This window comes from Mirounga angustirostris, unplaced genomic scaffold (genome assembly GCF_029215605.1).
Source record: "Mirounga angustirostris isolate CCGP_5_RB_7025 unplaced genomic scaffold, mMirAng1.0.hap1 SCAF_9, whole genome shotgun sequence".
NCBI lineage: Eukaryota > Metazoa > Chordata > Mammalia > Carnivora > Phocidae > Mirounga > Mirounga angustirostris.
Window position 1 is genome coordinate 51,194,277 of NW_026991717.1, and position 24,598 is coordinate 51,218,874.

The following is a 24,598-nucleotide window of genomic DNA, read 5'->3' on the forward strand; positions in this document are numbered from 1 at the left end:
CTCATTCTAAAGGGTTGACAGGAACCAATACCCACTTCTGTCAGCAAAAATGGTGACTCAGTAATATTGGTAGGCCTGGGCCGTTTTCTTTTTATCTTTCCCCCTGATGTTGCAATTAATTCTTTAGCCCACTGACATTGCCAAGAAAAGTTGGCTCTCATTTCTACCTCATATTAAAATTTTAACATCACATTAAAGTGCACTGTGAAGTACCCCATGATGCCAGTAAGTAGTTAAAGTTGAGACCAATACTTAGCTTTGATGGTAGAGTCACAAGGTCATCAGAATGAGAGAGGAGGGGAAGGAGAGTGATCAAAAGAAAATTTTCTCTTACCTGCTGTGCGCATGAAGAAATGGAAAATATGACTTCAAAATCATAGTGCTCTATCATACTTACACGTTTTATGCACTGATCTTGGTCATTTCAAATTCACATCATATGTTCCATCAGGGAAAAATAACGATATTAATAATGAATCAGAAGTTTCATATATATCCCTTTAATATTCTCAGTTCACATTATGTTTAATACTTTCTATCACATTTCCCTTGACCACTAATGTGATATATAAAAAAATATATGACATAAAATATTTATAAAATATATATTTGTACATATATATACACATAGACAATATCTATTAATATTTAAAATGGTGATTCAATGAAAAGCATACTGGACTGATACTATCTTAAAGAGTTGATGCCAGAATTTCAAACACATATTAATACATTAATTTAAATAATGATTAGAGTAATTTTCCCTCCAATGCAAGCCGTCATCATTTTTCCTTATCTCACTCCCACGATCTGGCACCTAGATAATATACTTTAGCCATCAGAAAGCTTTAATTGATCAATTTTTCATTTGGATGATAATATGTACATTTTCAATTAATGAAAAGGCACTTATTAAGTGCTTTTTTGTGTAGGGGGCTGCTGGACACTCTATGGATCAATTTAAATAAACCAAGCCCTAGCTCACTCTTAAAATTTCACACTGAACATTAAGGCAAATAGAAAGGACATTCAAAAGGGCAAACTTAAAAGAAACAATACATAACAAAATGAGTCAGATTAAAACATAAGTGCTATATCTATTGATCAGAGTAGTATAGCCAGGTAAGGACAAATCAAAGGAAGTCTTTTATATGATTTCTGTGTGATAGATGCTGATTCATGGCAAGGTAGTATGTCAGGATCTATTTGCATGAGGAAAGAACTGTAAAATTTGGCAAAGTTTTGGGTGGGAACATTATTCATTGCAGTCTGTTGGCAACAGTTACAAAGATGGGTTTAGGGTATAAAGATGAATTTGATTTGATGTGAATATGTATTCATATAATCGTCAGACATACATATAAATTAATAAATGGTTCTTGACTCTGGTTATACATGAAAGTCATCTGAGGTACTTTTACAAAGTATTAATGCCTGCCCTCCCCTCCCCCTGGGACCTATTAAATCAGAATCTTTGAAAGCTTGAACCCAGACATTGGTGTTTGTGGAAAAAATGCTCCCCAGGTGACTCTAACATGCAGCCGGGGTTGAGGATCATTGGATTGCATCCATGTTTTAATACTCTTGAGATACAAATGTGTTCTCTGTATTTCTAGGTAAGAATGACTCCCATATACCCGATGTTGACGTTTCACTTTGGAAGCTCATTTCTTGTTGGAGAGACCACTCTGTGCAGGTATGACATAGTGCTTGTTCTTGAAGTTACTGGAAGAGTTCCCTGCTGTTCTTTCTATTCTGTGAGTGGCTCATGCATATTCCCCTTAACCTGAGAGTACCCGTAAGTGGCTAATATTTCCTCCCCGGGCATTTCATTTACCAGGACTAATGCAGAGACCAGTAATGAGGGGAGAAGTGGAAATGACATATGCAAGGATGCATAGGCTAGGTGGGGTGAATAGAGGGCCTGAGGAGGGGTTGTTCCTGTTGTTACAGGTACCTTATTGCCTGTTAAGGTTTCGGTTTGTGGCAGAATTGTCTATTCTTTGCTTTCAAAATGTGCCATGACATAAAAGTCCCTAGGCTTGGGAATTTGGTATGTGGACTCAGGAATCATTTCTCTATCTTAAGAGTACCTCATCTGTAAGCTGTTCGAGAGAACGGGTTTCTTCAAGGCCCAATTTAAGTCCTTCTATCTCTTTTAAGGCTTTTGTGGGTCCTGAAAGTTTACTGGGTAGCTTTGTACATTGTACAGTAAATATCTGTGCATTGATTAGATGAATATTTATTGGGACTTAATTCTTCTCCATGAGCTTAATAATGTCAAATGTGCAAGACAAGCATAGCAATAATTCCAATTACAAATGTTTATCCTTAGTTATAGGAAAACAAAAAAGTTAACTCAGAACACACTGTGGGGTTGACACCACAAAACCAAATAAACACAATTGGAATGGCTACTGAAACTTGTTACCAGGGCCTGCAAGTTTCTACATGATTTGCCACTAGCCTAACCTCTTCATTCATCATTCTCCCCCCTGCTCTAACTAGCCACACAGACCTTTTTATTTCCAAAATACGCAATGCTTATTTCCACCTCAGGACCCTACTGTTCTCTTGGGCTGGAATTCTAATTTTTCCATTCATCGTTTGGGTCTTTACTCAAAAGCCAACTCCTCTACGAAGTCTTCCCTGATTACCTACCTCTTGTTGTCACCACACCCTCCCCCACCCTATACTTCCAGTCACCATAGCAGTACACAGTTTATTTTCTTTGTTGCAATTGCTTTTAATGGAAATGCTTCCATTGCTTTTTTGCTTGCTTATCTTCTGTCTTCTTGCTGTCATAGAAGCTTACTGAGAGCAGGGACTTGGTCAATCTCACTCACCCCTCAATCAACAATGCCCAGAAAGGCAGTAGTCACAACAGCCTGTCAATAAATATTTAACGAATGAATGAATGAATAGCCATGCAAAAAGCCTCTTTGACAATCAAATAAACATTAGTATATGTTGACTTTACCGGCGTGTTTGCAATCATCTAAGAGTCGCTATTAAAGGTAAGATTTATTTTCCCCCCAGTAGCCTAAGAATTCCTCAATGAGGGGTAAAAATCCTGAAGGAAAAGAATTCAACAGAAAATTTATTCTGTTTTTGCTCTAACTAAAGATCTTTTGTAATTGCTCATTTGGCCTTCAAATAAATTTTAATGTGGTTTGGACATGTTTGGACTAATGGACCTGTAAGGTTCTATGATTCTGTGACCTTGTGTAAAAGTCTCGCAGGGCGACAAATGTTACCTGAGCATTTATTACTCACTTTATAGGAAGTCTGAGCTTCAAAGATCTCCTCTCAGTCTGCCACTACACTGATGAATAGCTCTGGAAGATAGGTGTGACTTGTTGATTATTTTCCTCATGTGTAAAATGGGAATGATAATTCCTGGGTCCTTTGGGAGCAACAGCGGCTCTTGCAGGTGTTCATTAACCAATCCTCAAATTCCTTATAAAGCTGTTCATTTGAGCAGTTAGTCAAATCATGTTAAGTCGAATCTACTTTTGAATGTATTTTAGGTGGTAATCGAATGCTTCTGTCAAACAGCAAAATCCTACCTCAGAAATTGAAGGGGGGGTAAAAATATGTTAATTTTGCAGGTGAATGAATTTGTCTGGAGATTGTCTCTTTTGTGTCTAATGGCATGAAATACACCCAACAGAGAAATAAATGCTGGAAAAGCAAAGTAAGGTTTTGCAGTTGCTAATTTGCGTGTTTCCGAAGCTTCACTAAAGCTCTCTCAATTTTATAATCTAACACCAGTGGGTGAACTCATGACATCCAGGCCTCCAGGGACAAGTATTGCTTTTCCAGGAGATGCTGCAAAGACATGAAAAGTCAAGTGTGAACAGAGTGTTGAGAAAATGCTTTTGTCCTGGAAAATCTGGACATTGGAACCACAAGCAGGCCACAGGGGCTCTCATGAGTCTTCATAATGCTCTGTGCTATTTTACAGAACTTTGCTATGTCAAGATTTTAGTAGAAAACCATTAAAATTTTTAGCTTGCCTATGGCATAGTAATACTTCTAGTAATAAGTATATGGCCCAGATTTGTGGCTGTCTCTTTGCAGCCAATGGATTTGTAAATCTTCACTTAAATCTCTGCACATTCCCTCGTAAGAGTGTAATGTTTTGCACATCTGTCTTTTCAAAGAAAATTATTTCTATACATTTGGAAGACAGCTTTACAGCTGCAGTGCTTTCAATTCTAGCCCATTATTAAATTCAAAAAGTTATATAATATATGGTCTAAAAATTTTATATTTTGTTGGGGAAAATTCTATCCCTACTAACTATCAGCAAAACTTATCAACTATATTTATATACTAGAGAGATTTAAGTATTGATAGTCAGAAATTATCAATAAATTCTACTTTCTACACGTTATATGTTATATTTTTTAAGTACAGAATCTCTTTCAATTCCATTAGCATTTATTTAGTACCCACTGTATACAGATACTGGTAACATTATTACATGCTTGTAAGATGTACCATCTGTCTGTGGATTGGAGCCATGCTGAGCATTGATTTCACACTGAGCACAAAATGTGGGTTTGAGTTTGTTTCTAATTGGGTGTATGCCATTCAGTATTTGCTTTTAAGCTATGACTGAGTATCCTATTCATTATGGTTAATATGTTTTATGCAGTTATTTCTGCTTCCTCTTGTTTTTCAATGATACTCAATATTATTTACTCGTATAATGTACATTGATAGTGACAATGTCAAAAAGCCCCAAAATTCAATAGTTAAAAAATGTGGCCATGATACATAAATCTAATAATTAGAAATGTTCAATGAAATTGCATACACCCCCATATATTTTTAGGAAAGAATATTGACCCAAGTTGTTATCCAGTGGTATAGAACATTGTAATCTAAATCACAACTGTAGATGCTCCTCAGATATGGTAATAATCCCAGTGAGAGAAGGCAGACACGATCCCATGGGAGCATAGGGCCAAACTGCCCATTCGGAAGGATAGACCACAGTCTGGATGTATTACAAGTCTGCAGATAACCTCCAGTATCCTCCTGATTTATAGGTAGGGACACCAGCAAGTTCCATATAGGTTTCTGTGATTGAAAGCTCTCATCCTAGTCTTACTCAGCATCATGGACTTTGTTTTATGGGAGGACATGAAGTTCCAGAGTAGTACATGACTTTGCAGAAGTTGCCTTTGTGATAACTGTACAGTTGAATCAGAAACTCGGGCTTTCTCATTTCTGATTCAGAGCTCTTTCTACCATATCATCCTCATCTTGGAAGCAGTGCTGTCAAATAAAATGTGTGACAAAATTAAAACAAAGTAAATTCAGTGGTGGAAAATTGTTCATGAATAATTAATACAGTTTGTCCCATCATATGATATACATAATAAGCATGGTTCACTTATTACAATATAGAATGGTATATGTTAGTAAATATCATATCTAATAGTTAATATATATCTCATCACATGGTAGATATTATTAATAGGCATGATTCACCAGTATCGTCATATGTAGAACTATATGTTAGAATCATGGTTTGCAATAGCTTTTACAATGTCGGGTATCTCATCATACGATATGCATGAGTAAGCATCACTTACCTACCTGTATTGTGACAGGAGGTACTGCAGTGTTGGTAGACTTGGTAGGCAATAGTAAAATCACATCCTTCATTACCCTTTTGTCACAACCTAACCAAGTATTTGAGTGTGAGCATTTGAGTGGACAAGAACAGGGGGATGGTCAGGGGTAGCTTCCTACATTTAAAAGTCAAGCACCTGGCTCCTTCTGCCCCGGCAGGCAGTTCAGTGAGCATCTGCCTTCAGCATAAGCTAAGCTCTCTGAGTGTCCCTGGAGCCTGAAGATTGCACACGCTACCATGGCACATAGAAGAAACTAAATAAATATTTAGATGAATACCTTTTCTGCTTTTGGCATCAGCATCTCTAGATCTGTTGGTGTTGTCCCACCCAAAGCCCTAGCTGACGGCATCCTATGGGTAGACTGGGGATAATGCAGACGGGACGGTGGCAGTGGTGGGACTGAGTCCTCTTGACATAGGGCAGTCTTTTGAGGGGAAGAGGAGTAGGCATTGAGGTGTGGCTCTAGGAGAAGGATAATGGGAAGTGTCCCAAGTTCACCTAGGTCAGTGGTGTTCTTCCTCTTCTCTTACTGACTCGGCTCTTGGCTTTCTTTGAATTCTACGTAACTATTGGGCCTTGCCTCATATCTTGCCAGGAAGAGACTAAGGTACGCTGTCACTGGCCTTTTACTAAGGGATGAGGATATAGAACCTTGGGAGGACATACACTACAAAGGACATAGAATCAGGGGTCAGAAGGCCTGTCCACCGTATCTATGGGATGTCCTGTCCCAGGTTCTTTATTTAAAAAATGAAGATACTGAATTAGATGTCTGTGACAAGCATTCCCCTCCCCCTCTACCCAATCACAGATCCTTGACTGGACATGTACAATAATTGGAAGGCAAGCTTTGTAATATTTTTAAACTGTGTAAAACGATATACACATACACACAATTTAGTGAGATTTATTATTAAAATCTTGACTTTAACTTTCTGTATTAAACCTGAGTTTAAATCAAGTGTTTTTAGCTAAATAGTGCTTTAGAGCTAGACATAATTTGAGGAGTTAAACTTGTCTTTAAGAGCAATATGATATCTTCAAATTCATTTTATCTTCTGGTGGAAATGAGAGTATCTTAGGAGAAAGAATTGAGAACTCCTTTCAACTTTCCTTTTAGAATCTCTTGTGTTAGCAAAAGAACAGCCTGATGGTTTGGGTTCCAGTGCTCAGTATCTGCGTTTCAAATGTTTCAGATGTTAATTCTAGTGGAATTTTCACATTGTGAAACCTATTTAAGTCAAAATTTCAGGCTCTTAGCTTGATGTAAGACCCCAAACATTTGTAATAATCTTAAAAAAAAAAAGATTAAAAAATACTTTTATAGGTAACTGAAGCAATACAAGCTGTTCTCTTGGCGGAAGTTCAACAGCAGATGAAGACGTTGAGTAAGGTACCAGTCAACAGTCAACCAGTGTCCATGACAGAGGACATCCACTGTGAGATGAGGCAAATCCTGCAGAAGATGGCATGGACCCAGGGGGAGGAGATAGAGTTACAGTGTACTACAGACACCTGGCCTCTGCAAAGTAAGTGTAAATTTATTGGCATGCACTTTCATCAGAACTTTTTCTACTACTTAGAGTGCATTCAGAATATTTCTGCAAAAACTGAGCCAAGTGCCCTGTTTCTGACCTATTCTGCTATCAGTTTCTTCTTATAATTCTCGTTTCTGAAAAACCTTCTTAATTCTATCATAATCAATAAATATGTTCCAGAACAAAAATCTGTATCGTTTATAAAACTATTTTTAAATTAAGTGATTAAAAATGAAAATAAGATTAACAGTAATAGCTTAATGAGATATTTTAGGAATACCTTGATAATGATGGGTCCTAAATTTGTTTCCATTTGATACCTTGATGATAGCCATGTGCTAGATTTTTTTTTCTTTCCTAAAAATAAGAAATGTAGTAGAAACTAAAATTAAACTGATTTACAGGTAGACCACTTGATTTTATAACAAAATTTTATCATTGTAACTTCATAATGATAATGTTTATGGTTCATGGCTAGCAAGTGAATCTCAATTTCTGCTGTAAAATGTTATCTGATTTTTCAGCCCATTAGCTGTGACTTAAAAAAATAAATAAAAAACAGTAAAAAAGAAGTAAGTACAAATTTGGTTTTCAACCTCACTAGTAAGCTTTTGATGAACAAGTTAATTTATGAATAAATATATATTTTCCTCAGGGAAACATGTTACAAATTTACATGTTCCAGGTTGCTAAAAATTATTAGGTATTTCTTTTAGCTCTCAGAAAGATTTTCTTTTTATTTATTTGGGATTCAGAAAAATGTTGCTACATTTAAAATGTCAAATCCTAGAACAGGTGTCATTCTTAAAGATCTATTATATTTATTTATTATTATTTTTATAAGATTACTGATTGGACAGCATTATGTAGGGAGAGAGGATATGTAGCGGGGAAAGGCTTCTTCAGTGAAGGCCAAAGATCAAAATAGATAGAATATTTCCTAATGCCAAGACAGTCACTGAAGATGGTAAATTCAATAAGCAATTTGATAAAGCTCAATGGCAATTTCAAGTCATTTATTTGTCTCTTGTCCAGAAATTAGCTTTAATTATCTGGTAAGTTCACTCGTTTGAAGGAGCTCCTTTTTGATCATATCACATAATTGTAGTTATATTACACCTTTCAAGCAAGAAGAGAAAAATTCCTTTTTAAATTAATTTTCAGTGAGTGCATGTGGGTTCTTGATTCATTCGGCAAGGTACCCGTAGTGTCATTAATATGTTTCTTCTAGCTCCCCAAAGACAGCTAGTGTCATTCATCATGTGTTAACTGTCATTAGGTGGCATTTATATGCTTTATCCCAAAGCTTGAACGTCTACCTTAGCCTTTGGCCCATAGCCTTCTTTTCTGGGTGAGAAATTCATGGCGGGTTATCAAGGTGACACTTTTGATAAGTTTTGCTATCACATGGATTGCCCATTATTTGAAGTTCACCAGACTGGGCCCTGTTCTGTTCCCAACTAATTCTCAGGTATAAGAAATATACTGTGGAATTTGGTCTTACTAGGATTAAAGACAGCTGGATTTTAAGTTAGATATTTACTATCTTCGGATCATTACCAAATGACCCTTTGCCAGTGTTAAAAAAAAATAAGGTTAATTTGTGATAACAATTAGAGTACAAAAATATTAAGGTTACTTTATATATTGGTGGATGAAATTTAGAATATTTTATTTAAATGAAATGAAACATTCACAAAATACTGAGCACATATGTTCGTGGGAAATACTGCCTGTAGGAAAACACTAACTGCAATTGCAATTACGTGGAAACATGTAACATGCATTGAAAGGAAAATTGCTGAGCAATATTATGTTAAAAATTAACATTGCCTTCCTTTCCCTCTTTTTGGAAAAAAAGCAAAAAAGCCAAACAAAAATTATTTTTTAATCTATTCAGAGAAACTTAGTAAAATTACAGGAAAAGTTTTGCACCTTTATTAAGTGGTATGGACTGCATTACTTAATTGGATTTTTAAAAAATAAATAAGTAAAAAGCCATTTTATTTATTTCAAATGTCCTGATTCAAAGGTTAAGGGGATGGTATAGGTACTATTCGCCAGGTTTGATTATTCCTAGGCAGATTTACTTAGATCCAGTGTCACTGCAACCTATTACCAAATATTCTGTGATAAATGGTTTATGTTATTTTCAGGTCCTTGCTCATTTGTCCCTCTGTGAGCTCCTCTCCATCTTTTCCCCCTGGTAATTTCCTTTATTCTTTCTTGATTCCCTAGTGTCTTCTTTTTTTTTAAGATTGTATTTATTTATTCATTTGAGAGAGAGCACGTGCGTGGGTGCTTATCGCACAGGGCGGGGCAGGGAGTGGGGAGGGACAAGGGGGAGAGAGAGAATCTCAAGCAGACTCCCTGCTGAGCCAGGAGCCCAGTGAGGGGCTGGATCTCATGACCCTGAGATCATGACCTGACCCAAAATCAAAAGTCGGAAGTTTAATCCACTGAGCCACCCAGGTGCCCCTTGGTTTCTTAGTTTCTTAATGCATCTTATTTGTAAATCGTTTGGAAAGTAACAGATGATGGCTTTATTATGCATGGATACTCCTAAGCTTCTATAATGTCAGAATGGAGTACATTTGGTTTATTAGCATTATATTAATATGGCAATAATAGATAAGAAAAAATAATAACAATTATTGTGCTCTTAATACACTCCAACACTATGCTGAGTACTTTATGAATGTTATATCACTTTTTCCTTTAATTCTCACATAATTCACATGAACCCTGACTCTCTTCCCAACCTTTGAGTCATTTGTGTAAACAATTTTAGTTTTTTAAATGTCCCTGTTCATGGAAATGAAGTTTCAGAGAAGCACTGAAAAGAACTACTCTCTGAAAAAGAGATTCCCATGGTGCTACCTAGGCTTATCCTGAGAAATTGCCTCTGTACATTTTTTGACATACTAATTATGTATCTTTCTCAGACACATTAAAATTAATAATATTTTTTAAAAAGTCTATCCCTGTGCCAGCTATCTTCAATGCCACTAGTGGTGTATTATCTTGTACTTTGAGATCTTGTGTCCATTATTATCCCATTTTTCAAAAATGGATAAAGTGAGGCTTAAAAGAGTTGATGTGCCTTGTCTAGAGTCACAAAATTAATAAAAACAGGAAGGCAAACCCAGACATTCTCTTAATTGCTGTGTTCTAATCCAGTAAACTACATTTTCCATACTGGCAGCATGAAGGAAATTTGCTCTAATCAGCATGATCTGAAAAATTGAATAATTTATTGAGTGGTAGATTTTTATTCTCCTCTCATAAATCATACTTTCTATTACCAAAGAAAATGCAGAGTGTTCAATCATTGCCATCTCCCCCCTTATAATAAAGAAAATCACCAGGTTTCTTGAACTATTTGAACATGAGATGCATCTAGAAAGCAGTGGAAATCAAGTGAAGTGAAAATTGAAGTATAATGTGTGTTTGAACTTTATAATTTTGTGTCTTATTTTATTTTCAGTGTTTTCACTTGTTACATTTCACAGCATGTATTTTATTTAAGGTCTTAGTATTTGTGTGTCAGTATTTTATGGGAGAGTGCTGGATTTTTATAATAGTTACATTGCTCTCTTCATCTATTTAATAAACTGTAGAATTAACATTCACATCTGAAGCTAAGATTCATTGCTTTAAAAAACAGCAGTGGTTTCTGTTATTAAAATGCATTTGAAAGTTATTTCCCTTTATTTTTTTTGAATGTTATTTGGATCAGTTTAAACAAGTGCTCTAAATTGTTCCATCAAATAAACTGGTTGAAATAGAAATGGAGGCTTTGTAGATAAAACTGTCACTCTGAAATTATTAGCTGAATTTAAATTCACGTTAAACTGTGTAGTTGTGAAGATGATGCATCAAATGTGGGTGTTGCAAATAATCTTTATTACATGCATTGTTTTCAAAGACTTATCTACAAAACTAAACAATGAAAATGTGCTCTTTATTTAAGTAAAACCATGCATTTGTGGAAAATAAAGGAAATAAACATCCATTCAACAGAAAAGTTTTCTGGTCCTGGTGCCCATCGGCAGGACTGCATCAAGACAGGCTTCCTCTGCCTGTTGAATTTCTCAGAAGGAAATCCGTCTGGTTGCGGAAAAAATTTGAAACAGTTGACCGCCTCACAGGGAAACTTTTTTGACTGTCTTTATTTACAGTAAATGCATCTTCCACCCTCTGTGAGCTCTCTGGGCTAAATGAGAAGGTCAATGCATTCCTCTTTATGGAAGCAGAAAAATAATGGGAGACATATCATTGAAGGCCTTGAGTGTCATAGTGAGGCTTTCTCTCTGAGCAAGATAGAAAACCATTTGAGCAAACAACTGGCACATATTTTAATGGGATCATGTTGCCTGCAGTTCAGAGGCCAAGGATAGACACAAGGAGACCAGTTGGGAGGTCATTATGCTAACCCACATGATGGCAGCTTGGCACAAATATGGTGGTTTGGATAGAGAAGTGATCAGATTCTGAATGTATTTTGAAGGTGCAACTTAAGAGTATTTGCTGATAGATTAGATATGGATGAATAAGATAATGAAAATCTATGCTTCTATTTTTTCAAACAAAAATATTTGATACATGGGCTGACCCTGGTACCATGACTTGATTCCTATGTCAGGTCGTGCAATGTCACTCGCATATGGTATTCCAGGATTGCTGAAGGAAGACTGGAAAACCCCCATTACAGAAGGCTGTCCATGCTGTGTTCAGTTTCAAGTGTCCCTGCCTAGATGACCTACAGATTTTCTTTTCTAGTATTAACTAAACTAACCCTCAGAAAATGGACAAGGATTTCTTGCCAAGAAACCATGGATTGAAGATAATACTAGTAATGAAAGCTTAAGCAAATAAGATGTAAGTGGCATTGCCAAACTTATCTTAAGTTATATCAGGAGGTGTGCATGTGCGTGCGTGTGTGTGTGTATATTAATGACTTCTTTTTGAAATTTCTATTTTTGTATATATTTTATAATGGGCCTAATGTTGATATACTAATAGTATGTATATTGTTCATAAACAAGCATATATATATGCATTATATTATATATATATTATATATATATGTAAAATACATGCTTCAGAGGACCTTCCTGTTATTTTCTGCAAGAAAGTATACCAACCATAGCCCTTGGGTGGATTAAGCTAAGAGGACAGATGTGATAAGCTTTAGGTTATTCAGGGTAGGTAACTTGATAGTCTCCATGGCACACTGTGCTGTCTCCAAGACTTTGAATAAATCTCTATGCATCTCTCCTCTATATTACTCCTCTATGCCTACTGGTCCAAGAGTTGGGGGTGCCACAGGGAATTAATTGGAAATCTCCAGTTGAAGACACAAGCTAGCATCAGGGTAACCATGAAGTGTGTCAGACGCCTCAGAAGAGGCTGCAGGAGCACATCAGAGAAGCACCTAACCCAATCTTTAAGGTCATAAAGTCTTCTTAGGAAAAAAGATGCCTAACCCAAGACGTCAAAGATGAACATGATTTAGCCAAGCAAAAAGTTGGAGTGGGAGAAGGTAACTGTTGGCTAAGAGTACTAAAGCCACCTATGCCTTTTTCTTCCTCCCAAGAATCATTTGATTAATACATATATGAATGAGGAACCTGGACATTAGAGAGAAACCCATAGGCCTTGAATTTCTTCTCTGGAAAACATCTGTGTCCTTTTTGAACCTCATTGCTCCAATGCCTTCCTTTCCTAAGCTTCAGCCTTCCAGAATAAGGACAATAATAATGACAAGAAAACAGGTAACACTGATATGGCTTAGTATGTTTTTTTTTTTTCCTTAAAGATTGTATTTGTAAGAGAGAGAGGGAGAGAGCATGAGGAGGGGGAGGGGCAGAGGGACACATAGACTCCCATCGAACAGGGCTTCATCCCAGGACCCTGAGATCGGGACCTGAGCTGAAGTCAGATGCTTAACTGACTGAGCCACCCAGGTGCCCCAGGCTTAGTAAATTCTAAGTGCTTCAAATACTTCAAATTATTTGATCCGGGCAACAATTCCATGGGGATAAGTAGTAGTGTTATACCCATTTCCCAGATGAGAAAATAGATACGAAGACGTTAAGTACCTTGCCCAAGGTCTCCATACCAACAAACAGCAGAACCAGGAGTCAAAAACAGGCAGTCTACCTTCAAAGTTTGGGTTCTTTTTCCGTAGTTGACATTGCCTCCCACTTAACCACAATTCTCCTTCCTTGTCTCTAAATTTAGCAAATATTTACCAAGTGCTTCCTGTATGACAGTTACAGAAATAGGCATTGCCCAGGTTGGGGGTCACAAGGCAGCAAAAACCCAGATATTTGGCAAAACAACAGGGGAAAGATTCTCATGAAGAAATTAACCAGAAAATATCAAATACCTAATTTCTACTAACCTGTGGGTGTGTCACTATAAGCTATTCCACTAAAGATGTACTTAATACTAAAGTCTTTTATTTGTAATATAAATTTATATAAATATAAGTTTTAGTGGTTAAAAAACAGAAGGTTTTACACCTGAGAACTAGAAATGCCAACTGGTAAGTGCTAGAAATAAAAAGATTTGGCGTATACAGGGGCCCCTGTCTGGCTCAGTCAGTAGAGCATGCAACTCTTGATCTCATGGTTGGGAGTTCGAGCCCCACGTTGGGTATATGCCAAAAAAGATTTGGCATATACATATTAGTCAAAAGGGGTAGAGGTTGGCAGTTAGGGGAAGAAGAGTAGAGGAAACATAGAATTTCATTTTTACAGATTAATTTGAATTACATACTAGACAATCTTTCGTAGATATCAAGGTATTCATATGTTAGATGAAGATGAATTTATTTATGACAAGCAAGTCAATTATTTAGCACCTAGAATACATTACATACCTTTCAAAAAACACAGTTGTCATTTGGGTTGAATATATGTCCTGTATTATTTTTAGCTTCCTGTAAAATTGATGGAGAAATTTCATCATTTCCCTTTCCCCCATATAAATTCTTGTGAACTTCTCCACTTCCTCTGCCCTCTCTGTATCATCTTCAAGATTGCATTGCCTTAGAAAGACTGATAGAGTTCACCGTTCTTTTTCCAGAAGTAGTTTCATCTTTCTCGGAGATTGAGATTGATGATTTTCATCTCGGCATATGAACTAGAGTATTTCATCGTCTCTTTTCCTCATGAGCAATCAGAGTGCCAACCTGGCCCGGCTACACACAGACGGTAGCATCAAGGAACTGAGTTAAATATTTCCTTGGTAACAGTTGTGCAGGCACCACTTTATTGATTATTGTCTGCACACCCATTTAAATTCATTGACAAAGAAAAAGTGATCTAGATTCTGTCGCTGAAATCGATGTGTTTTGTACTATTGTTCTCCCAAGCTCAGACTGGCCTGCCAACACTGACCCCTCAAGGACAGGGGTCGGGTCTATTTATCTTTTCTCCTCCCATCCGCTAGGATGGTGCTTTACCTAGTAGCTGGTAATAAGTGTTTATTGAGTGGATGGATGAATGGATAGACTGTGGGATAGCTTGTACTAAAGATTCAGCCAACTCCTTATTAGTAAGAGAAAGAGGAGACAAGGAAAATCAGCTGATTGCATTTCTTTAGCAGCCGGACATCCATAGTCTTAAACACCCACTGCAATTGTGTTTTCTAAGCGTCACTATCCTTGGATCAGGTGGTATACACAGCAGGCTCCCAAGAAATTAAAAATAGACATATGAATGAATCTAGTTTGTAACCACCCAGAACGCTTCTCTTTCCTGATGGTTGCTTCCAGTCTGATGTTTTCAGAGGGCCCCAAGCCTCGCCTGAAATGTGTCTGCTTGTTCCTCATTCTGCTACAGCTTTTCCATGGGAGGATTTAAGGAACTGCCTCAAACACTGGTTTCCTCGGTATTTGAATTCACACCCTGGGTTCTGACTTGTCTGCCTGTCTCGGGACTTCTGGCTTATCCCATTCTCTTGTAGCCAGTAGCCCTTATGCTGCTAACTGGGAGCCCTTTTGACAACCTGTTCAGCTGGGTCAGCCTCCTCCCTGTTGATTCCATCCCTGAGCCTGGGATTTGGTGTGGTATTAGTTCCTCCATCAAATCCAATCTCACTACCCAATATGGATATGCATCCCTTAGTTCTGGAAAAAAAAAAAAAATGGTACAACTAAATTCCTTGAGATAAAAACAAAACAAAACAGGGAATAAGTCAGCTTTGTATTCTCAGCAGATAGCGTGGTGTCTGGCACACACCAAGGCAATCCTGCTAGAGAATGGTGGCTGAAGAAAAAATTATCCATTCTTCTCCTCGTGCCACTGGAATATCTCATTCAATCAAAATGTCATTCACTTTGCTGGCAGGAGCCTTATTTTTCCATTTTAACTCGTCAGTGTATCTGCCCAATTTTCAGTCTTGGAACAATTTGAATAATTTTAAAACATCTCTTATTAGCACTTATTATGTCTAAGGTTCAATGGAAGGTACTGAAATTTTCAATTACATCGCTTTTTACACTTCTTGTATATCCTTCTAAAATAGTGTGTATCATCTGGCACTCTAATTGTTTGTTATTTGCCTCTTTCCCACCTCTCTGAACTCCTTGAGGGCAAAAGTTGGAACTTATTAATCTTGTGCTCCTAGCTGCTAATGCACCACGTGGGGCATGATGGGTGCTCATTAAATGTTTGTTGCCTGAGTGAGCAGATGAATGATAAATGACAGTGACAGACATGTATTAAAGAACTAGTCTAGGCAGAATGGAAGAAATGCTAAATAATATGTTAATTGTAGATAGGAGGAGAATGGAAAAGATCATTATAGGGATGATATTTTTTTCCTAAAGTGTTAATTCAGAGGCACTTCTTCAAATTTATCTATTTAGTTCAGGAGTAATTTATCTGTCTAGAAACCTGGAAAAATTAATGCTGACAGGTATTTGAAGGCAAAAACAATAACAAGGCAGAGTACTTCATTTTCAACCCCTGAGAATAAGCTACAAGAAATGAAGTCAGTTGGTTCAAAGAAGAGTTGTTACCTTTTTTTTCCTCTTTTACCTACTACAGGTGAACATGGGTTTTTCATATCTATGCAGGAACACCTGTCCACCACCATACATGTGATGGTGGTGTCAGTGACATGGGTGTCCGAATGGATTTTCTTGGCAAAGATATGGACAACGACAGCAGCCAAATTTGGCCATTTCTTGATATACAGCGTTAGTGGCCTTCCTAGAAAATTCAGGTTGTATTAAAAACTTTGAAAGATCTCTGTGTGTAAAATAAAGTTAACATTCTGGGCTCAGGAAATTATAAACAGGGCTTTCAGTTTCATGAATGTCCAGTGGAATATGTGGAAACCATGCGAAATGTCAGGACAATTTTTCATTGTGAAGGACTGTCCTGAGCACTGCAAGACTTCCGGCATTTCTGGTCCTTGCCCACTAAATGCCAGTATCTCCACAATCAGCGGGGGAAACCAGATGTTCCTTGGCTCAGCAGTTTCCGAAGCCTTCCCCTAGGGGGCAGTACCAACCCTACTGAGAACCGCTGCCTTCTAGAAAGGGATTCTTACACAGTCTGAGTATCTGCCCAATTTTCTTGTTTCTGTCCCTCCCCTCTTGTAAAAGTGCACAGGGAGATAAAACCAACTAAGTAACCCCCAACTAATTAAAGATGTTCCTTTCTTAGAACCCTAATGTTTGTTCCTTCCTTTGTGCTTCACCCATGTTGTTTATCCTTTGGTCATAGCACTTCCCAGTCTGTATAGTAAATCATCTGATTGCAGTTCTGTCTCCTCCATTAGAAAAAGAGCTTCTTGTCCTATTTTTTCACTTTCATCTGTGTGTCCTCCAAGCTTGGCTCTGGGCCTGGCATAGAGTCAATTTGTTGACTGATTAAATGAAGAATGTGTGTTACTGAGCTACTAAGCATTCTCCAAGGAAGTCATCAAAGGAAAATCCAGAATTTTCAATTGAAATTATTATTTTACAATACAAAATAAACATAGTTTATCTTAGAATTTAAAAATTAGATGAAGTAGGGGCACCTGGCTGGCTCAGTTGATGGAGCATGTGACTCTTGGTCTTGAGGTTGTGAATTCGAGCCCCATGTTGGGTATAGAGATTACTTAAAAATTTAAAAGAAAAAACAATTAAATGAACTCTTTGCCCAATCTGTAAATTGAGAAAACTGGAAATAAGAATAATGGTTAAAAAGATATACATAGGTTCATTTAAATGACTAGGAATGTAATTCCAAAACCTTGGCTTAGAACATACGAATTTTTGATGTATCTTATCCATACAATTAGTACTTAAAGTATATTAAAATTATATTTTGAGATGTTCATAATATCTCTTGACATATGCAAGATATTTCCCTTGGTGTCTCTGCACCAGAGTAAGGAATAACCAATTGGATCCATCAATCATCCAGCTGGTAGGTCCATCCTTCCATTAGTCAATTCATTCTGCCTCTTTTGAATATGTTATATGATAGGTGCCATGTTTCCCAAGCTATCTACTAGGAATCTGAACAGAATATGATGTGGCTTCTACTCTCCAAAAGGCAGAGCCCGGTGAACATAATGGGACCCAATGCAGTATGAGATACTAAAATTCCCATTGTTGTGCAAGTGTGGAGAGCCAACTGAGGATGACTTTTTGTAGGTTTTGCACAGGAGTAGACATCACGTGCACTTTGGAGAATAGTGGTGTGGCAGACATGGAGAGATGCGCTGCTTCCATCACTCTGCTTAAAAGGTTTCCTTGCCCAGCTGGGAGGACTGTGGCTAGCTGACAGCTGACAGTTGGCACCTCCAGGATCCATCCCCAAATTGGAACAGAGATCATACTCTTCTTGGGACAATGTCTGAGCAAGGTGGTGGTACAAGGGCCTAGCTATTGTTAGTCCACACAGACCTCCTCTAACAGCCAGTCTTTGCTCTAGAGTGAATAGAGAGGTTCTTATCCAATCATGCTTTTGCTTTTTTTTTTTTTCCTTTCACAAGTGTTAATCTCCAGTAAACCTTTTGCACTTCTAACTCCATCTTAACATCTGCTTCTAGAAGGACACAAGTAATACCAAGGAGAAGGAGCTTGGTGTGAGAAGGATATTTCAGGCAAAAGGATTAACATGAGGACAGACATGGAGTGATTTTTGTGGCCTGGTCAGGAAATGGAGATGAATTTGGTGTGGGCAAGATAGAGGATATGAGGATGCTCTAGTCTGGATGCAGAAGACGAGGCACCTAGAATGTAAAGGTTCTGCTATGGGCATTTTTTCCTAAAACATAAAGGGAACCATTAAAAATTATCTTAAGAGAAGTGAGATGTTTTAGCGCAAAATAGAGCGTGAATAAAACAGGAGATAGAAAGAAACCCTTGTGTCCAAGTTTTGACAGAGTACCTGTTTAGTATTTTATTTGTAAAGCAGAACTTACTTTTCTTAGGTTTTTTTTTTTTTAATTGCCTCTTCATGACCCTAGGTTATTTAGATGGAACATTAGTGCTTCATGTCTCACATGGAGAAGGAAGGTATGTTCACATTACATAGAGAAATTTTGCCTTCCTGCTTTTAGACCAAACACCAAATGTCATTCAGGATCTGTCAGAGTCTAGATCATATTAGTATCACCTCCTAAGTTGCTGTGGTTCTTGTTGCTAATTTGAATTTATTTATCTTCCTTTATATATTATCTCAATCTCTGTCCTCTTTGGGTCAGTTCTTAATTTTTTCCCGACTTGTATGTATTAATATTTGGTCCAATTTCTCATCTCATTTGGATGTATTTGTATCATTACCATTTATTGACAAGTTTGGGTTTCACCATCCATTTTTTTCTTTTTTGTGTGTGTGGATTTATGTAGACATTATTGACCTCCTTTTCTACAAACATCCTTAACTGAAACATTAAGTAAGACCAGGCTTATTAAGTGTTTGCTATTAGATGGTTTCCAGGAATAGGATATATTATTTCTCTTTACCATTTAAAAACTCTTGATTTAATGAATAGAATTTTAGCAAAGCAAGGTAACTTTGAAATGTGCTTTTCCATGTGTTTATATTAATATCCAGTGAATAATTTCAAAGGTTAAGCTTCATGATCCATCTCTTCAAGCCGTCTACTTAAGTCTAGAGTCATTACATCACCTGCTTCCCTTACGCCATTGATTTATGTTTCTTTCAAACTGCTGAGATTGGGAAGTATCATTTATTTTTTACATGACATCTCCTGCAGTATGAAACAGTGGTTCGGAAGGTAATGGTGAAATACCTGTAACTCGGTACAGGCTTGCCTCCTCACCTGTGTCAATTAGTAACATGCCCATTAACATCTGTCTGTTCCGGTAATACTGCAAGGGAATAAAAGGTTTTAATCGTTCTTTTTTCTGTAGTAAAGATGTCAGGGGAATCTCTAGGTAATAGTAGTACTCAGATACCATAATGTGTCTGTGTTTAATGCTGAGAGATGCAAAGGAGCTTCTAGAATTTTCTTAGGGATCATACAGTTCAAGCCCCCCAAATTAGCTGAAGTCTGTTTACATTGTACTCTGAATAAATGGCCATTTCAGAACCCCCAGAGTATCTATTTGAACATTATTTTCAGAAACAAAAAAATTAAGTGGATTATTTTCCAGATCATTAGCATGACTTTTCTAGTACTTAAATAGCACTTTACTTTTTTCAAAAGCTTTTGGCATGTATTTTTATTTCTCTTTGCAGATATCGAATGAAGGGAGCCTTTGCCCATTTCAGTGAGAGGAAAATCAGGGCACTATAGACTTCAGTACTTTTGCTATGTTGTTATGACTCATTAGAAAATGGCCTTAGACCAGATCACACACTCCTATTTGCAAATCCTAGATTCTTTCCTATAAATCATACTATGTCATGGGGCATCGTGTAGAGGATGGAATTCACGAAAGAGTAAGATCATTTATTTATGGGAATTGATATGTTTCCCTTTAGCTTAATTCAAGCCTTTCCCTAGGAGAATATTACCATTTTTATATTTCCAACGGCTCATTTTAAGGGAAAATGTATTACACAATTTTTAAAAATGAGTTAATTTCTGCTGTTAATGGTAATCCACTATTATGATATTCATATTATAAAAGCCAACTTATTAGTCAGAAATACAAGTTGATGAATGTAGTATGTTTATAAATTGAAGATAGTCACTTCATTTCTCCCATAGTAAATTTGCTTTAAATATTAGTTTATCACATATGTTTGCTTGTATTACGAATTTTTCCAGTAAGCAAACACAAATCATTTTTATATTTAGCATTTAAGATGTATCTTAACTTGAGCATTAAATCATCTATTAAATATTCAATTAAAGTGGGTTTTGATCCATTTTTTAAAATTAGTGGTCAGGTATTCGGGGAAACAAGCTTGCAAGGTATTTCTAAAACACAATTCACTTCATTTCTTGTTCTGTGTATTTTGTCAGAGAACGCCTTAATGTAACAGAAATCAGATTTGGTGTGTATTTTTACACCAAATCAAATTGTGCAGGCGCCACCCTCAGCTTTCTCCAAAACATTATAAAGGATAAGATTCCACCATGATATAGCTTAAGAAAGCAGTACCGCCCTGGAAGAAGTCCATACGTGAAAAGTGAAGCTACAGGAGTCTGTTTTACTGGAAAACCACGTGTCTTATAACACCGTTACGGAATGGGATTTACAAGTTTACTTAGCTGAGTTCTGTCTTCTTCTGGAATCTGTATGTAAGGGATGTATGGTTTCTGTATTTATTCTGTAGGCATAAATCATAAGTATAAATGGTACTGGGAAAAAATGTAAAAATGAAACTGCTAAGTAGTGACGAATGGTACAAAGCACTAAGATGCTCCTGTTGTAACTATATGAAGAGTGTGAAGACATCAAAGGTCATCTTATTTGTTACAATTGGCAGGTTTCCCTTCTTAGTTGTCTTGCATATAGTCTCATTTTCCCTGTCCTCTCCATGCCCAATCTTCATTTCCCCAAATTTGCAAGCCAAAATTATAAATTTTAATGTTGTTAATCTATCCTTTTAATGTGTAGCGGTAATCCAAAATTATTCATTCCTTTTATCAAATCAGAAATGGAAAAAGTCAAGTAAACCTTCATAGACTTTTCCTAGTATGAAGTGCTTTTTAAAAACACAAGTTGCAAAGTTTTCCATCTTTGAATCCTAGAGAAAGAAATTTGTGCTCTCCCCATATACATAGTTGTTTAAATATCAGAAACTTACTACAAAATAGTTTCTACACTATAAAGTAAATTAGGTTCCTTTCATCTTTGTATGGAATTGTCTATAATTGAAAATTTACAAAATATTAGAAAAATAAAGCCAAGCTTCACCAATAACTTCTATCTTCTGTGTAAAGCATGAACATATGTGAAGATTATTACCAATGGCTGGTTTCTTTTTGTTCTTAGAGAAAAGGTCCAAATTTGTGTTTTAAAACTTCCCTACGCATCTGGAGCTTTTGTAAAAATGAAGCAATCAATCAAATAGACAAACTCTCTTTCTAGTTTAATTTATAATAATTTACATATTACAAAGTTAAACACTTTGTTCAAGGATATTTCTTAAGACAGATGGTTGACAGTCATATAAAATATTGGTCTCACCATCCAATTCATTTGGTATATTGCTTTGACTACATTAGAGTGAAAAAATGATGATTCACCCTGGTTAGCAGAATAGCACTTCAATAGCACTTGAGATAAGAGTAAAACTACCTACTACTAACATTAAAACACACATACAACCTTTTTAATCAACGATACCTTTATAAACTTAAGTATAAGTACAGAGATTAATCTTGGATCTTCACAGAAACAGTTATTTGGCAGCATAAATCAATGGGTTTATAGTTTCCAAGTTTATTAAAAATTAGTATAAAAATTTGCTTTTTAAATTCACAGTTCTTTACCAATAGCTAGAGTACCTATTTTAAAAAGATAGTTTGAATCAGATGATGAAATGCTGCGATTCCATGGAATGCAGGTTGGAAGCCGCTGGTCGGTGTCATGAGGAGAGGCTGTGCGGTTTCCTCTTTACGCCCTGCCCCTGATATGTTGGCGTCGTGGCGTTGCGGCAGATCCCTGCCTAGTGACCCCTGTTCTTTTTTTTTTTTTAATGGCCACTTTCCGTTGTATGTTTTAGTAAAAGAAAGAAGATCTTGTGATTTGAATAGCCTGTGCTGCTGTCTAGCTGCCTTGTTTCAAGACTCAAGTTATAAATCACAAACCCTGTCACCTCGGAGGGCACCCTTATGCGTCCCCGAGCCTTGGTGTGGTGCCCAGCGGGTGCCAAGCAAGCTGCTGACTTGCACAGAGAGGAGTTCCGAGAAGTCGTCGGCACGGGCCATTTTCCAATAATGCTCCCTGGCAGGGACTCAGTTCGGGGCTCTTTTACAAATGGCTATTACCCTGAGATCATGATGAGATTTCCTAGAAGTACACGCAATGCTTTTCACTAAAATTCCTCATTTGAAACTTTTTGTAAAAACGAAGGTTTCCTTTGCATTTTTAATGTCACATAACCATATGTCAGTACATTTTAATGTCCCCTTAAGATATGGGAGTGCTTAGATCTCTTGGACACATGCTTTTTTTTTTTTTTTTTTTTTTTTTTTGGAGAGAGAGAGAATGAGAGACAGAGAGCATGAGAGGGGGGAGGGTCAGAGGGAGAAGCAGACTTCTTGCCGAGCAGGGAGCCCGATGCGGGACTCGATCCCGGGACTCCAGGATCATGACCTGAGCCGAAGGCAGTCGCTTAACCAACTGAGCCACCCAGGCGCCCCGGACACATGCTTTTTAAAATTGTTTTCACTTCGTATCACTTCGTTTTAGATGTCAGGCTTAAATTTTACTGGGTTTTTATGTCTTTCTTCAAGATGGTTGAAGAGCACAGTAGTACTAACTATCCCTATTTGTTCTGTCAGTCCTCTGCAGTCACTGAGGGTTTACGACGAACAAATGTTGCCGGAAGTACTCTGGACATTGGGCAGCTAGCTTGGGTGATCTCAGCTAAGATTGGCCTGTCAGAGCCTACCATAGCCCCCACCACTTGAGCAATCTAAAGCACATAATAAAGTTCTTCAGTTACAGATGTGATCATCATGCTATACAGGGTGAAATTTAGGTGTAGAAAAATAACAGAGCCTTCAGTTCCATCTTGGACTAAGGACTGACTCCAGCTGTTGGCCCTTACTCCTTGATCTTTCTGTTAAAGGCATTTGGTATTTACTTGATTTTGAATGTCTTTCCTGGGGGGAAGGAGAGGGGTTAGAGACTGGTATAGTACTTGGCATATGAGTGGTACTCAGACAATAAGACTCCCAGGACCTTCAAGTCAAGATCCTTTGTAGGTCACTGAATCTAAATCCTTTGTTTCTCTGCTCAGAAACGTGAAGTTCAGAGAGGCCCAGTGACTTACTTAAGGTCATACAGATAATTAAGGAGTGAGACAGTATTCAAACCTAACTCTTTATAGTATTTGCTGATTTTTTTTAAATGGTGCCATTTAGTATTTTCCTTTCCCCTCCAGTTGTTCTTATTTGCCAGTCATGTTTGATGATACTCCAGTAAGTGGCAGAGGCACCCCACACATAAAGATATGGAAACCAGTTTGCATTCCTGTAAGTCCCAATTGATGGGCTTTAGAACCTCAAGGTCTAGATGAAACTTGGAAGGAGGATACTTTTCTCTTTTCCCCCTTCTTGTGGGCTTCCATCTTATTCCAGCAAGACTATTACTGATTTTGGTCAATGTATTCTTAGAGTAACCTGTCCTAGAGGCAATTGCTCCCAATAGCTAAAGTGATCCTGTGAACATAGATCTGTTCATATTGACTCTTCTACCACCCTCCTGTGGTGCAGTACCCCCCTTCTTTTTTAGGCTCAACCAGACATTCAGACTCACGACAGGACCACACACCACACCTCGTCCTATCTACTGAGAGGGACAAAGACCAGGAACCATAGTTGTGTGTAGGGCAGCAGTGGGCCTTCCTCACCCGGGGGTCCTTACAGCTGTCCAGCAGCTCAGCTGCAGCAGTCACCCAGCAGGACAGCCTTAGAACTCCGGCAACAATTCTGTAGGCATGGCTTGCCAACTCCACTCACAAGGAAGCCTCAAGATATGATGATGAACACTTCTATGGTTCGTGTATAGTTCCTTGTGGTCCAGATACAATTTACCAGTGAGGATCCATTTTTACTATCAGTAATGTCACCTTGAGATGTAGTTAACACTCTGCCTTTATCAAGTTGCCAAGGGAATCCAGCTAGAGTTAACCAAAGGTTATGTTCTTATGAAGAAAAGGAAAAAGATTAATTATTTTTAAAATTTTACTGTGGCATTTAAAAAAATTCTTGAAGTGCACATGGCTTCCCTTTTCTTTAGGG

General features: G+C 37.4%; 1 protein-coding gene across 1 annotated transcript in view; it reads left to right on the top strand.

Moving 5' to 3' along the window:
* Nucleotides 1-24,598, top strand: part of WDR72 (WD repeat domain 72) — a 202,254-nt gene that overhangs the window by 120,063 nt on the left and 57,593 nt on the right. The window contains exons 16-17 of the mRNA XM_045901894.2: nt 1,617-1,696; nt 6,979-7,180. Coding sequence (XP_045757850.1) covers nt 1,617-1,696; nt 6,979-7,180 — 282 coding nt within the window. The remainder of the gene's footprint in view (nt 1-1,616; nt 1,697-6,978; nt 7,181-24,598) is intronic.